This window comes from Sander lucioperca, chromosome 1 (assembly GCF_008315115.2).
Source record: "Sander lucioperca isolate FBNREF2018 chromosome 1, SLUC_FBN_1.2, whole genome shotgun sequence".
Taxonomy (NCBI): Eukaryota; Metazoa; Chordata; class Actinopteri; order Perciformes; family Percidae; genus Sander; species Sander lucioperca.
Window position 1 is genome coordinate 1,297,724 of NC_050173.1, and position 16,439 is coordinate 1,314,162.

The 16,439-nt window shown below is 41.4% G+C and overlaps 1 protein-coding gene across 5 annotated transcripts in view; it reads left to right on the forward strand.

The window, feature by feature from the left end:
- The window catches only part of ccdc142 (coiled-coil domain containing 142), a 34,404-nt gene that overhangs the window by 12,431 nt on the left and 5,534 nt on the right, over positions 1–16,439 (forward strand). For all 5 annotated transcript variants that reach the window (XM_031288303.2, XM_036000882.1, XM_036000903.1 and 2 more), the window contains 8 exons: positions 930–1,222; positions 3,103–3,189; positions 4,504–4,656; positions 7,969–8,135; positions 8,594–8,746; positions 11,152–11,266; positions 12,072–12,249; positions 15,807–15,917. In XM_031288303.2, coding sequence (XP_031144163.2) covers positions 930–1,222; positions 3,103–3,189; positions 4,504–4,656; positions 7,969–8,135; positions 8,594–8,746; positions 11,152–11,266; positions 12,072–12,249; positions 15,807–15,917 — 1,257 coding nt within the window. The remainder of the gene's footprint in view (positions 1–929; positions 1,223–3,102; positions 3,190–4,503; positions 4,657–7,968; positions 8,136–8,593; positions 8,747–11,151; positions 11,267–12,071; positions 12,250–15,806; positions 15,918–16,439) is intronic.

Sequence of the window (16,439 nt, forward strand, 5' to 3'; positions counted from 1 at the left end):
GTTTCACCAAAAAACACACGTAAAGGACAAATCCGGCGCAAAATTAACCTAGGGGTTAATAACACGTGTATCTCTGGGATTTGTTTTCATGCTAATCGAATGTGACCAGTTTTAGCGCAAACCGCTAATTAGCTTATAACACTAGTCATCAGGGCACACGAAAGTAAAAAGAAATCGCTATTTCTATACCACTAACAAAACTCAAAATAGCACCACACTTCCACGGCAGCATAATGAGGGTCCCTACATATAAACCGAAGCATTGAGAACTTTGTCCCAAGATAAAGTTTATAAAGACAGTACCGTTCATGTATACAGGCAGGCGCCATCTTGGGAAAACAGTCACGACCAGTCGAACGACGAACGGCGTGCAACCAGTAACCATTAACATATCTCAAGCATGGCGTTCGTCATTCGACTGGTCGTGACTGTTTTCCCAAGATGGCGCCTGCCTGTATACGTGAACGGTACTGTCTTTATAAAACTATCTTTTTAATAAACTGTCTGTACACTTACAAAGTTCTCAATGCTTCGGTTTACATGTAGGGACCGTCATTATACTACCGTGGAAGTGTGGTGCTATTTTGAGCCTTGTTAGTGATATAGAAATAGCGATTTCTTTTTACTTTTGCGTGCCCCGACGACTAGCGTTATAATTAGCAGTTTGCGCTAAAACTGGTCGCATTCGATTAGGATGAAAACAAATACCAAAGAACGGTCGACTTGGTACACGTGTTATTAACCCCTTGGTTCATTTTGCGCGGGATTTGTCCTTTAATACCATATATTAAAGGGGCTGTAAACGACATTCGGAACATTAATAGTGGTTGCAGCCAGGAAAATATGTTCTAGAGTTTTGTTGATCTTTAGGTGACCACACTCCCAGTTGCCCAGTCCCTGTGTGACAACTGAGTGTTTGTGTCCTTCAGCTCCAGTTTTGGAAGCTCAGAGAAGGAGGAGACTGGGGGAGCAGAGGGGACAATGGCGGAGCCAGATTGTCTCCGTTGGCCTCACTCGGTACAGTGGTTGGACCTCGGTCAGTCGCTGGTGTTTGCCGAGCTGTTTGGACAGTACCGCACGCTGCTGTGGACTCTGTGCAGCAAAGCTCTGTGGCTGCAGCTGCATGTGCCACAAGCAGGAAGCACTGCAGGAAGCATCAACCTCCAAGACAAACACAGGGGGTTCCAAATCCTGCACAGGATCAGTCAAGCTTCAAAGGACGGTAAGAAGATAATGTCCAGTCACATGAAACCGTGTGGAAGTGTCCATACAGCATGTGCTTTAACACAGTCACCTATGACTGCAACTAGGATTGGGTATCGAGAACCGGTTCCAACTTGGAATCGTTTCAAAAGTGACGATTCCAATGGAATCATTGTTCTATTGGAATCCCGATCATCGGTTTCAGTTTTAACATGCACACGTTTTGGTTTCCGTAGCATCCACCGTACTTCCAGGTGCTTGTTGTGTTGCAGCCATTTTCTATCATCTAAATTGTGGCTTTATTTTACGTCGAAAAAGCCTGGTTGAACTATAAACCACCATTGAATCTAAATGAAATGTTCCTCTGTGAAATAAGCATGTGACCCGTTTCAACTCCACCAGAAAAGAAGCATTGGAATTAGAATTAGAATTGTTAAAATCAAAACGACGCCCAACCCTTTCTGCAACAATCATTCTTTATTCATTCATTTGTTTATCCGTCTTTCATAATTATTTGTGCAATTGATAACTTCCTTTACACCATGTACATTGACTTTTATGTGTTTTAAATTCCATTCTGATATTCATTGATATTAAAGGTTTATTAACAGAAAATAAGTTCTTACTCTGAGAGTACTTACTCACCTAATTAGCTCTCTTTTTCACACTCTCTCCCTGTCTCCTGATCTCGCTCTAGCTCTTTCTCCAAAAAAAAAATCGCAAAAAATTGCTTGTTATTTCAACATGGCACTTAAAAGGTTGAACTGAGCGTTTGGTCACTTAGTCTCGAAGGCTTCTCCTTAACCCTCCTGTTGTCCTCGGGTCAAATTTGACCCATTTTTAAAACGTTTCTATATTAGAAATTTGGGTTTCTTTCAACCAAATTGTCCAAAAAAATAATGTGGATGGTTCCGTACAACGCTCTTCACAAGTAATTTAAATGATCAGTTCACTATTTTCATTGAATTTGGATGTTTTATTCAATTTCATAGCATTTGAAAAAGAAAGTTGATAAAAGAATGTTGAAAAAAGTGACAAAAAAAAATCGACAAAGACATAAAAAAATGACAAAAATTTCAGAAAAAGCTTGAAATATGTGAAAAAAAGGTGATGTAACAAACCATTTCATTTAGCTTCAGACCCTTGCACACTGGTGCAAAACTGTAGTGCTGCTAAGGGAATGGGTCATTTCATTTGTTTGTGATGATAGCGATGTTAAAAACAACGTTGTTACCATTCTGCATGTCGTCACCCGCATGTCGGGAATTGATAGAATTTGTATTTATTTCTTGTGATTGCAAGATTGTGTGCAAAGTTGTTGGACGGACTGCATGTGGTGTCTACATTGGATCTGTTTCAAATCTTCCGTCTTAAAATTAGATCTTTTTTTCACAAAGAGGAAGGAATGATTTCCCCCTCAGAAATCCAGTTTTACTGTACTGTGTACTAGGGCTGCACGATATGAGGAAAATATGCGATAACGTTGTTGAATATCGCGATAACGATATTACCATTATTACCATATTATTGCCATAAATAAACAGATATTAAAAGTGTAGTCAGTTCTGCATTACTGCCGCTTTCAGTATTGTGCTTAAATACAACGAACTGCTTGTTGTATTTAAAACAAACCAAAAAAAAAATCATATCTAACATTCGTTATTGAACAAATTAAACATTCAATTGTATACAAAAGGCAGCACTGAAAAAAGTGACAGTTTCATTTTAAAGCGCGGTATTCTGGTGATATTTTCTTTGTGTGTCTTTCGCGATATGTTGCAGCATTTCGCGATGTGTTTATTGCACCAGTTGATATTTTGCGATGACGATAAAAAAACGATATATTGTGCATCCCTACTGTGTACATGACACCTCTGGGTTTTGTGCTGTTTGTTGTAGATCTGGTTGCCAAGGAGTGCAGAACCATGCTGGAGGACTTCAGTCTCTATCTGTTAGTCATTACAGCACATGCTCAGTGGGACTACGGTTAGCACACACACACACACACACACACACACACACAGACAGACAGACAGACAGACAACGCTCTTCTTGCGAATGTTTTTCATTTAAAGGTGCTGTAGGTAAGACTTATAAAACTAACTTTCTGTCATATTTGCTGAAACTGACCCTATGTTCCAGTAGAACTACATGAAGCAGGTCATTTAAAAAAAAAAAAATCCGGCTCCTCTGGCACCACCTACAGCCTGTAGTGTGATTTGCAAAAATCCACAGCTCCCTGTTCAGATGCACCAATCAGGGCCAGGGGAGGTGTCTAACTGTGTGTCAATCACTGCTCATGCACACACATGAATTCTCCCTTGTGGGGGGAGGGGCTTAGGAGAACGTTTGTTTGAGCTCAGTTGGTAGAGCGCGTGCCCATATATAGTAGGGGTGGGGGGGGGAAATCAATACAGCATAGTATCGCAATATTTTCCGTGGCAACACTGTATCGATACACAGACGCCAAGTATCAATCTATTATTATATGTGTTGGTCAGTTTGTCTGCTTGACAATCCCATTTTGCAGCAATACAATTGAAGTGAGATGAACAAACAGAGAAATGTATCTTTTTAGATAAAACAGATGTTGACAAAGTTTTCCTTTTGGGGACATCATTTGAAATTGGGAAAAATTTGAAGTTGGGGAAAAAAGGTAATAAATTGTAATATATCGCATCGTGAGGCCTTTGGTTATTCCCACCCCTGATAGAGGTTTAATCCTCGACGCAGCGGCCGCGGGTTCGACTCCGACCTGCGGCCCTTTGCTGCATGTCATTCCCCCTCTCTCTCCCCTTTTGTGACTTCAGCTGTCCTGTCACAATAAAGGCCTAAAATGCCCAAAACATAATCTTATAAAAAAGGGTTAACCCTATACCAACCTTGGGGGGTCATTTTTTTCCCCAACCTGGACCATATGTAGTGTCCTAAGTGACTTTTTTAGTTTAACACGAAACACTTCTGAAATCGCCATTGCCAAACCCACCAGACTCCATTTAAATAATCACTACTTTTAGCGTGTATAGATCCAGCATATTTCCACATGTAAATGCCTGATTTACGTGTTTATTTCAACCAAACCAGAGTGGCGAAGAACAGCTAGGAGAGAGAAAGGGGGAAGACATGCAGGAAATCGTCGCAGGTCGGATTCGAACCCTGGACCTCTGCGTATATGTGCGGCTACTCTACCCACTGAACCAACCCGGCCACACACTAAAGCACTAAATTGACTGAATTTCTCTGTTGCATTAATTTGTCACGTTGTCTCTGTGTTGTCACACAATGTCTGTCTTTCTTCAGCGGTGTGCAGAAGTTTAGGTTCAGCTCTGAAAGATAAGTGTCTCACAGATGTGAATCAGGGCAGCCACTCTGTGACCATGGGGCACTTCCTGCTGCTGTCCCCTCCTCTCCTGTCGTCTCTGTGCTGCCATCGCTCAAACAGCAGAGCCTCAGGTAAAAAAGGCATATATACACACACCGTTTCATTTACATTACATTACATGTCATTTAGCTCAGTGGTTCCCAACCTGGGGTCCGGGGACCCCTAAGGGGGGCGGCAGAGATCACAGGGGGGGCGCAAGTCTTTATCTGGTTTGAGGTTGAGGTAAAAAAAAAAATATTTGCACATGTTAAACAAATTATGATAATACACTAGAATATATAATGTATACAAAAGTCTGTATAAAAACTATATATTTTTGTTCTTGCATTAAATTGTAGGCAGGCTACTTAGTAGGCCAAACCTCCGGGACCTCTTAACCTGTGACCCTTGCTGTCATCAGGTCAGCTGCTAGCTGCTATCATCCTCGTTTGTCCTGCTGCCACGGCATCACTATTTTATGAACGAAACACTGCGGAGAAACGTAAAAGTGCTGTATAAATAAATAAATAAATAAAATAACTCCTCTGTATCAAAAAAGAAAGTAAGGCTCTATCTCGAGAGTTACTTCAGTTTCGGAGGGGGGGCTCAGCTTTTCTTTTTTCTTTTTTAGCTGACGCTTTTATCCAAAGCGACTTACAATTAAGTGCTTTCAACTGTGAAGGTTCAAACTCCAGACAACAAGTAGTAAGTGCAAATACAGTAGCTTTAAATAGGCAAAGCTACAAAGAGACATATGAAAGTGCAGTGAACAGTCGGGATTTCGTTGAGTGATTAGTTCTCCCTCGCTGTGAGGGGGCAGCAAGCAGTTTGGCTGATGCAGAACGAAGTGGGCGGGTTGGGGTATATGGTTTGACCATGTCCTGGATGTAAGCGGGTGCTGATCCGTTCGTGGCCCTGTATTTAAGTACTAGTGCCTTGAAGCGGATGCGGGCCGCAATTGGTAACCAGTGAAGAGAGCGGAGGAGCGGTGTAGTGTGAGAGAACTTGGGGAGGTTGAAGACAAGTCGAGCCGCTGCATTCTGAATGAGCTGCAGGGGTCGGATGGCACATGCAGGCAGGCCAATCAGGAGGGAGTTGCAGTAGTCTAGACGTGAGATGACTAGAGCCTGAACCAGAACCTGAGCCGCCTTCTGCGTTAGAAGGGGACGTATCCTTCTGATGTTATGCAGCATGTATCTACACGATCGGGTGGTTGCAGCAATGTTAGCAGTGAAGGAGAGTTGGTCGTCAAGTGTTACACCCAGGTTTCTAGCAGTCTTGGTGAGGACTACCACAGAGTTGTCAATTATTATAGTCAGGTCTTGGGTAGGAGAGTTTCAGATGGTGTGTAGACATCCAAGAAGAGATGTCAGTCAGACAGGCCGAGATACGTGCTGCTACCTGAGTTTCAGACTCAGGAAAGGAGAGAATTAGTTGGGTGTCATCTGCGTAGCTGTGATAAGAAAAGCTGTGCGACTGAATGACAGACCCGAGAGAGTTGGTGTACAGAGAAAAGAGGAGGGGACCCAGGACTGATCCCTGAGGAACGCCAGTTTTAAGTGGGCAAGGTTCTGAGCTAGATCCTCTCCAGGTTACCTGGTAGGTTCGGTCTGTCAGGTAAGATGTGAGCAATGAGAGCGCAGAGCCTGAGACACCCAGATTTCGGAGTGTCGAAATGAGGATCTGGTGGTTCACTGTGTCAAAGGCAGCAGAAAGATCCAGAAGGATGATAATGGAAGAGAGAGAGGTTGTTCTAGCGATGTGAAGCTGCTCAGTGACAGCAAGGAGGGCAGTTTCTGTTGAGTGGCCAGCCTTGAAGCCGGACTGGTGGGGATCAAGAAGGTTGTTCTGGTGGAGATAGGTAGAGAGTTGATTATAAATGGCACGTTCAAGAGTTTTGGATAGGAATGGAAGAAGGGAGACAGGTCTATAGTTATTTACATCAGAGGAGTCGAGTGTTGGTTTTTTGAGCAGTGGGGTCACTCTTGCCTCTTTGAGAGCATCAGGGAAACAGCCAGTTGACAAGGAGATGTTAATGAGATGGGTGAGGAAAGGAAGGAGGTCAGTAGCAATGGACTGGAGAAGGTGAAAAGGGATAGGATCCAGGGGGCAGGTGGTTGGGCGGGCAGAGGTAATCAAAGTAAGAATTTGGTTTGGAGATAAAGGGGTGAAAGAGGAAAGAGTACTGGATGTGATGGATGGTAAGGTGATTTTAGAAGGTATGGTTGAGAATGAAGAGCGTATGTCATCTATCTTTTTTACAAAATAGTTGACAAAGTGGGTTGGGAGGAGGTGGACTGGGGGAATCTAGGAGGTTAGAGAAGATGGAAAAAAGTTTTTTGGGGTTCGAGAAAGAGGATTCAATTTTGGTTTGATAAAAAGAGCTTTTGGCTGCAGAAATAGAGGCAGCGAAGGAGGAAAGAAGAGACTGATAGGTAAGCAGATCATCTGGGTGTTTAGATTTCTGCCATTTCCTTTCCGCTGCCCGTATAGTTGATCTTTCAGCACGTTTCCTCCGCAGTAATTGACTCACACCAACAGTGTACCTTTGTGCAATATTACCTGATTTACCAGTGTGTGCCAACATGGCACTGAAACAGCATCATCACAGACAAAGCTCCACTCCACATTGGCAGTGTTAAGGAAAAACTCAGGAGCAGCACAACTCCTTTCACATACGGGAAGAAGGTTCGGGAGTCAGCAAAACATGCAGGCATTGATAAAAGTAGTCGATGAGCTCGGAGGCATAGGATTCTAATGGATTGGACAATTTGGAACCGATTCTGTTGCACGACTAAAACAACTTTTGAACGTACACGTTCCACCAAAACAAGTTCCTTCCCGAGGCTATTTTGCAGCGGTACCGTTGCTACGCTCGGCGCTTAGCACCACCCAAGAGGATTGTGATTGGTTTAAAGAAATGCCAATAAACCAGAGCACGTTTTCTCCCATCCAGGAATGCTTAGTGGACTAGCCAGACCCTCCTCCGTAGTGCCGTGGAGGAAGGTCTAGCAATGCGAGAATAATTCCCCAGTACCTTAGGATGCCAGTTTCAGCACATGTCTGGAACTTTGGTTTTCTCAGGGAGACTGACTAGTCTTAAGTTAGAGTGCCTTTCTCTGTCCTCTTGGATTTTATTGTGTAATATCTCTATTGTTCCTTCCAGTTGTTAGTCAGAGGGCAGTTATATCTTCCTCTGCCTGCGAGAGTCTCTCTTCCGCTTCCCCGATTCTCCTCGAGTGTGACAGTAAATCTCTTTTAATGCTAATAATTGCCTCCAACATATCAACTGATTGACAAAATCTTCTTCCACTGAACAGACTGCAATGAGTATATCGCTGTTTGTAGGTGTTGATGACAGCCTCTCTCTCTCTCTCTCTCCCTCTCTCTCCCCCTACCCCCAGATTCTATTAGCCTCTTCCCCTCCCGGCTCACTCTCCAGAGACAGACTGTTAGCTTGGCGTCAGCCACGGTGCAACTGTCTACAGTGTGGGTCATGTCCAAGGCTTACCAGTTCCTTTCCTCATGGAGCCTCAACAAGTTCCTGCTTATCACGCAGGGAGACCTCAAAGTAGGTTCCTCCTTATATTAAACACAAGACTTTTATATATTTAGTCACTGGAGGATCAAATAATTACATTACAGAAAAAGCACAGTTGTCCTGATGTAGGCATGAATAGACATGTGCAGTACAGTGAACTTGGTAAACTACAGCAGCAGGCAAAAAATACAAATACACAAAACAACGCAAATTATCGAGACTTAATACAAACAAAATAACCTTTCACCGTTTGATCCCTTCTCATAGGATATATTTGGAACATGTAACAAATGTTACAGTGTCACAAGCCAATATAAACATCTTTCTCCCACATGAAAAATACTAAGTCAGAATTCCCCTCATTTGCCAGCATATCACCCACATCATGTGTTTCAACAAAGTTCAGTTTAGGCCTTTTAGCCCTGAAATCAAATCTGCATCAGTGTGATAAGGTGTGTTTGGGATGTGTTCTGTCTGTGTCTCTGCAGGTGCTGATAGAGTCATTAGAGATGATGGAGCATCAGACTAAGGCCCTGGTGATGAATTCAGATATGAACCAACATTCCACTCTTCATAACCACAACCAGCTTCTGCTGAGGCAGCAACTCAACGCGTTTGGCAGGGCTGCAAACGAGCTGCAGGTGACCTGCCGGGGTTTAGTCTTACCACATCAGAAAGCTGACTCCTCCTCCATTTTTCTTACAAATCAGTGGAAGCCATGCTGTTGTGAGAATGGTATCCCAATGTTTAGGATCGAGTGGTTTTAGAGAACAAGAACAGCAACACATCAGCTGGGATTTGACGGTTTACATAAAAACATTATCTTGACCTGTTTTTAAGGTCAGGATTGAACATGTACTGTACATTCAGCAGCATTCATATCATTTATGATTTATGATGGAAAAATATCAGACTAGGAAGAGTAGTTCATGTTCAAGCTTCCTGGAATTGTTATTTTTCACAGATAAAAAATCACAAAGTGCTTTACAATAAATTGAAATACAATAAATAAAAGACATAAGAATACAAGGAAAACATAGGCACATAAAATCAGCCAGCCATAAAAGCTCTTGTCTAACTAAAAGCCTGTTTGAATAGCAAAGTCTTCAAGTGCTTTTTAAAAGAATCAACAAAGTTTGAACAACGTAAAGAGAGCAGCAGTGCATTCCACAGCCTGGGTGCCACTGCCTGAAAAGTTGGAGAAATTGGCATTAAAGTGGGCTGGAACGATCTTGGAATAATAAGTCAATTCATCTGATTGGCGGTGTAATACATCAGTGTTTCTTTCTGCAGCGATCCACCGCTGTGATTGCATGAAGGAGGCACTTTGCGTTACGTTTACATGTCTGCTATAACAGCAGGACAGTCGAGTGTCTGTTAAACTGCTATAGTCAGTGGAACCGGTTGAAGTTAAGATCACTTTGTCGGTAGCCTGCCGGTTACAAACGGGCTCGGTAGTGAACGACGCACTAGACGGATTCTGTGTTTTTGTGTTTTTAGCTGAGCTAGACCAGAGAATATTCGGTTAAAACAGATCAGTGATGCTGTTTTACCTTCATGACCTGTATCTACCGGACCGAATAGCAACGCGGATTTCGGTGCCTCATTTCGGTGCCACTGATATGTCTGCGCTGCTCTCTGATGGTCTGAAACAGATGTTACAGGCAACAGAAACATCGCTGCACGTGATGCTAGTTAACACTATACTTGACAGCAGCTAACGTTAGCCTACCGCTAGCTAGTAGCTGGATTAAACACGGAAAATGCTGACAGCTAACGCTAAACGGTGTAAAGTGTGACTGTATTTCACTGTAGAGGATTCAACACCAGGATGTAACAATGTGCAGCTGCCGTTGTCGGAAAAACACAGACGGTGCGTTAAATGAAACTGGTAACCTACAGCCTCGTGGTGCATTCAAAGTTGTTGTTAAAGGCCCTTTTCCCATCTGGTGGTTGTTTTTCTCATTCAACAGCAATTTACTAGTGAAATAAGTTATTGTTATAGTTATTACATTATTATTAAATCATTTAATTTTGACCATATGGCCTAGAAATAAACAAGCCGTTCTTTAATGTTGCCAACTGTTGTTTAGTACCCTTCTTTTTTTTCTTTTTTTTTAACTTTCTTAAAAAGTATCGGTTAAGGCAGTGGTTCCCAACCTGGGGTCCGGGGACCCCTCAGGGGGGCGGCAAAGATCACAGGGGGGGCGCAAGTCTTTATCTGGTTTGAGGTTGAGGTAAAAAAAATATTTGCACATGTTAAACAAATTATGTTAATAGACTAGAATATATAATGTATACAAAAGTCTGTATAAAAACTATATATTTTTGTTCTGGCTTAAAATTGTAGGCAGGCTACTTAGTAGGCCAAACCTCCGGGACCTCTTAACCTGGGACCCTTGCTGTTATCAGGTCAGCTGTTAGCTGCTAGCTGATATCATCCTTGTTTTTCCTGCCGCCACGGCATCACTATTTTAATGAATGAAACATGGCGGAGAAATGTAAAAGTGCTGATAACGCCTCTATCAAAAAAGAAAGTAAGGCTCTATCTGGAGAGTTACCTCAACTTCGGTTTAAAGGGGGGGCTCAGCTTTTCTTAGACATAAGTAGGGGGGGCGCCAAGGAAAAAAGGTTGGGAACCACTGGGTTAAGGCACCGGGCAAAAATGATGTATGCGATTAATTAAGATTTTAATTAATCACAGAGTATATAATTAATTAGATTATTTTTTTTAATCGATTGACAGCCCTACTTTGCTGATTTGGCATGCAGTTACTGTAACAGTCATCAAAACTCCTGGCAATTGCTCCTAGTGTTCTTCACTACAGTTTTGGAAGAAGGAAGTAACGGGAATCACAAGAGAACCAGATTTAGTGCTGTGTGGTGGATGGGAAGGTGGTCCATGTGATTTCCACAAGAACCTAATGAATATTTAAAGACACTTTCAATTTGAGAAGGAAATTAGGTATGGTGGGAAAAGAATTGCAGACAGCAAACGGAGAATGTTGATGTAATGTGATCCTGATGCCACTGCTCTCTCCACCAGACCTTCTCTTCACTGGTGCTGAAGATCTTCTCCAGCGACTGCAAGAGGATGTCAGGGGAGATCTTTGAACAGACCATGCCTTCTGCTGTACACTGGAGACACAGTCTCAGCACAGGTATTGAAACCTGACTGCTAATAACGGTCAGGCTTTGTAATTAACTCCTACAACAGATACTTGCTGATCCCTCGCAGAGGATGAAACATATCCATACTGTAAGCTCTGCTTGTAACTAAAGAATGAAGACACTCATCAGAGGAACACCAGTCCATGTTGGATGGTTTTGTATATAGCAAGTAAGTAAGTAGCACTATTAAAAACATGCAGTTACAAAGTGCTTCAGACACACATGCACAATACATTGAAGAAATAAATAAGAATAAACATGAGTTACAAAATACAAAATACATTTAAAATACAGCGTATAGGTGCAGCCCTTTACACGAAGGCTAATGTATAAAGGTGGGTTTTGTAAAAGAGGCTTAAAACAGTCCAGAGATTCAGCAGACCTAACAGACAGAGGGAGAAGATTCCAGAGGGTTGGAGCTAAAATGGCAAAGGCTCAATCACCTTTGGTCTTGTAGTTTGAGCAAGGAATGGAAAAATAAAAGTTCCCCAAAAATTCCTCTATACAAGAAAAAACCTGGTTGTAGAAGACATAGAGCAGCTTGACTGAGGCACGAGTAGAGGGTTGATATACTGTACAGTAGATGAATTATCAAGGGTCATTGATGGAGAAAAGGATGATGGAAAGTGGAAAACCCCCAACAGACATAACATCTAAATATTAAGGGAATGCATTATTTGGGCCATTTAATATTATTTTGGAAATAGCCCTTTCTCAACTTCACAGACAGCATTTTGATAAAGCCACTGGGAACTTAAACGTATTGATAATTGTCTATTTCTCTGTGTATTTCAGGTTCTCCCGGGAGTCCCAGTGAGTATGCATCTGTGGCAGCTCAGACTGTGATTGGTCAGGTTTTAGAGGGGGTGGCACCATTGTCTGATGATGCCCGTGTCCAAGCTCTGAGTATAACCATGACAGCTTTCATGGAGGCATGGATGGAACACATCCTGAAACAGAAGATCAAATTTAGGTACGCTTTTCATCATAGCACATAACTGCACATTTCTGGTTTGACCCCCGGAATAAAGTTAAAAAACATAAAGCATAATTTTAGTAGCTGCAAAAAAAGATTGTTTTTGCCTATAAAATACTGTTTTGTCAACCTGCATTACATGTTAAATGTATGTTTTGTGCGGTGGCGGAATGTAACTAAGCACATTTACTCAAGTACTGTTCTTAAAGGGTGACTACCGTTTTTTTCAACCCGTGTTGTGTTTTTGTGTCTAAGTGACTGATGGGAACAACAATCTTTGACACTGGTCCAGTATTATGCAAGATCGCTGTAGTCGGTAGCGGCGAAACAAGCTACAATGTAAGTTAACAGGGCAATTGTCCAGCTTGTATTTACCTTCACAAAAGTGCTCGTTTTGCCACTGACAGGCTCAGATTAATATTCTAAGTGTCTGACAACATTATGGAAAGGATTTCTAAGGAGGTCGACCTTTCCGTTAAACTGTAAGATCCTTTTTTTAAACATAAACAATTCCGCGAAATCGTGTACGCTAAACCCACAAGACTCCATGTAAATAAACAGTAATTTTATCATCGTAAAACTCAGTTCATTCAAAGTCGACAGAAACAAAATAAAAATATGAAAAGCCGTTCTGGGTCTTCCTTCCACTTTTCCAACCATCACAACTCCAGTTTTGGTTGAAATAAACACATAGTTTACCGATTTACATGTGAAAATATGTTGGCTCTATACACGCTAAAAGTATTGTTTTTTTAAATGGAGTCTGGTGGGTTTAGCGCTAGCAACTTCGAAACTGTTTTCTGGTTAAACAGAAAGGTCTCAAAGATGTTTTAAAGGTCTATCTCTGAAGGGATCATTTCCATAATGTTGCCAGACACTTAGAATATTAATCTGAGCCTGTCAGTGGCAAAACAAGCACTTTTATGAAGGTAAATACAAGCTGGACAATTGCCCTGTTAACTTACAGTGTAGCTTGTTTCGCCGCTGCCGACTGCAGCGATCTTGCTTAATACTGGACCAATGTCAAAGATTGTTGTTCCCATCAGTCACTTAGACACAAAAACATAGGAAAATAGGGTCCAGATTGAAAAAAATGGTAGTTACCCTTTAAGTCCAACTGTTTGGGTACTTACTTGAGTCTTTTCTTTTCATGCCACTTTCTACTTCTACTCCGCTACATTTCAGAGAGAAATATTGTACTTTTTACTTCATTACATTCATTTGACAGCTTTAGTTACTTTACAAATTAAGAATTTTGCACACAAAACACATGTAGTTTATAAAATCTGATGTTTTATTATAAACTGAACTAGCTAACAATATATAGTCCTACAAATCTAGCTGAAATGATTAGACCATAAAACACACAACTGTTTGGATCGTTTCCAGTTTCTTAAAGGTGCAATATGTAATACTGACAGCTAGTGTTTAAAATAGTTACTGCAGTACAAATTCAAAATCTTGGAGAGAGTCGTCTCCCCCGCTCCCTCCTCCCCAGACTCGAAGTTCACGTTGGTTGCCAGGCTGAGACCGGAGCATCCAACAATGTTGCTAGGCGCTTGTCTCACATAGCCAGACATTACTTCACAGCACAGCGGAGTAGCTAACGTTAGATGCTGGCTATATTGACAGTCATAAAAGCTCGTGCTCACACGGAGCTCACTGTCAGGCACACTTTTTCGGCTTTAGAATTACGGTAGGAACCGCTAAAAACCCCACAACCTCGCTGTCCTCTCCACCCGACAGACAGACACACTTCCTCGGCTTAGAATTACGATAGGAACCGCTAAAAATAACACTACCTTGCCGTCCTTTTCCACCCGACTGAAATACACACTTTATTGGCTTAGAATTATGCCAACAATCGCTAAACACACTGCAAACTCACGGTCATATCTTTCCGATTTACAGCCTCTCTCTCTCGGCTTAAAATAACTCACCGTTGTCGGCTACGGCCACTGAACAGGCTACATGTTGTAAACAGCCGTGGCCCGCTTGCCTGGTCCTCCGGTAACGTTAGCTAGCAGTTAGCAGGGTTAGCATGGCAGCGTTAGCCAGGACCAGTCGGGATCACTTTTCTGGCTGTGTCTTAATTGTTTTTGCGAGTAACCAACTCAGGTACTATATATATATATATATATATATATATATATAGCTATATAATTCAATGTGAGTACACAAATGTTGAAATGACATAAAATGCCCGTCCCTTGTAGCTGTGATAAATTAGCCTGAAGCTAATGCTTACCTGTTCAGGAGATAATTAGCCAACTCGGCGTCCTTTTGGGCTCTAAGCTGTCTCCATCTTTCAAATACATCTATAATATTTACCCGGGGTTTTTTACGTCTCTGGTCACAAAACTGTTAGAAACTCGCTGTTTTTTTTAAGTTGGGTAGTATCTATCTCCGTTGATCCTTTTCGTTTGTTTGCTGCTTTCATAGCTGTACTAGCGTTACAGCTGTAGCGTGCTGGGTTTACGTTTTTCCAGTTATATCTGGCAACCTGGCCTGTCTGTCAAACTGGGCAGTTGGTAACAACACACAGGCCAAAACACAAACACAAATTCCATCACGGAACGGAAATTTCAAAAGGAGACATACTGGCATTAGCATTGTTGTCAGAAAAGACAGTATTTCAACTTAGCATGTTTCCTTAATATCTGATGACGCATTGGGGTCATTTTTGGATTTATTACAGTAAATATATTACATATTGGACCTTTAAATGGGAGGAATTTTTTGCATTGACTACTTTTACTTTTGATACTTCAAGTATTATGTTACATTTTACTGATGATACTTACATACCTTTACTTAAGTAACATTTTCAAATTTTCAATTTTCAGGGTTTTTACTTGTAACAGAGTATTAGTTTAGTAGTAGTTACTAGTATATTTTTCAGTGTGGTGTTAGTCCTTTAACTTAAGTAAAGGATCTGAATACTTCTTTCACCAATGGTTTTGTGGGTGTGTGCATGAAACAACAGCAGTGCCTCTCTCCTTCATTGCGTCTAACTGGGTCAGCAGGCTGCTGATATATTGTTCAGTGCAGCTGTGGACAAAGTTTCTTTACTTCCTTTACTTAAGTTAAAGTACACCACACTGTAAAATACTCTTTTACAAGTAAAAGTCCTGCAGTGAAAATGTTGTTTAAGTAAAAGTATGTAAGTATCATCAGGAAAATGTACTTAAAGTATTAAAACTACTAAATGCATAAAACCCCTCACATTTTAGAAACTGGAAATAATCCAAACAGTTGTGTCTTAATCTGCCAATTCATAAAAACATCAGATTTTATAAACTACATGTGTTTTGTGTGCAAAATTCTTAATTTAGTAACTAAAGCTGTCAGATGAATGTAGTGAAGTAAAAAGTACAATATGTCTCTCTGAAATGTAGCGGAGTAGAAGTATAAATTGGCATGAAAAGAAAAGACTCAAGTAAAGTACAAGTACCTCAACATTTGTACTTAAGTGCAGCACTTGGGTAAATGTACTTAGTTACATTCGGTCACTGGTTCAGTGAGACCTCTGACCTCTGATGTTCCCCTCTCAGTGTGCAGGGAGCTCTCCAGCTGAAGCACGACTTTGATTCTATCAGAGAGCTGATCCAGTCAGACACATCCGGTCTGTCAGCTGAACTCCACCAACGACTGCTCAGCCTCCGGTATCTCAGTCTGTGTTATATCCTGTACTTTAACCAACCATTCATGACAACAATTCCCTCGGTGTAATGCACTTTCACTTCTCGACACTAGGGGTGTAATTTCTTTTTTTTTAGTTTACGTGCAAAAATATTCATGTAAGACAGTGGTTCACGTTTATGTTGTGTTTAAACACCCTACTGCTAGATGGCTATGCTGAGATGCACCACTAGTGTCCTCGCCAACAGTGCATAGCAGTGCCTGACTTTTTGCTAGAAGCTAACAATGTAGCTATGGCTGAACTTTGGCCTACTTTAGCATATAAAAATTTGCTCACTAAGAACCTGTGAATCACAATCCCAAACTGGCAGTTTGATTTTCTGTGTACTGAATTGTTTACCTAAAGTAAACTTCTTTGACTTTTATGCACATCATGTCTTTTTTTAAATATTAGTTTTTCTAAAACTATACTTTCAAAAAATCCCAATATATCGCCTTATGCACAGTATCGAAATATATCGCAATATATTGAATCGTGACCCATG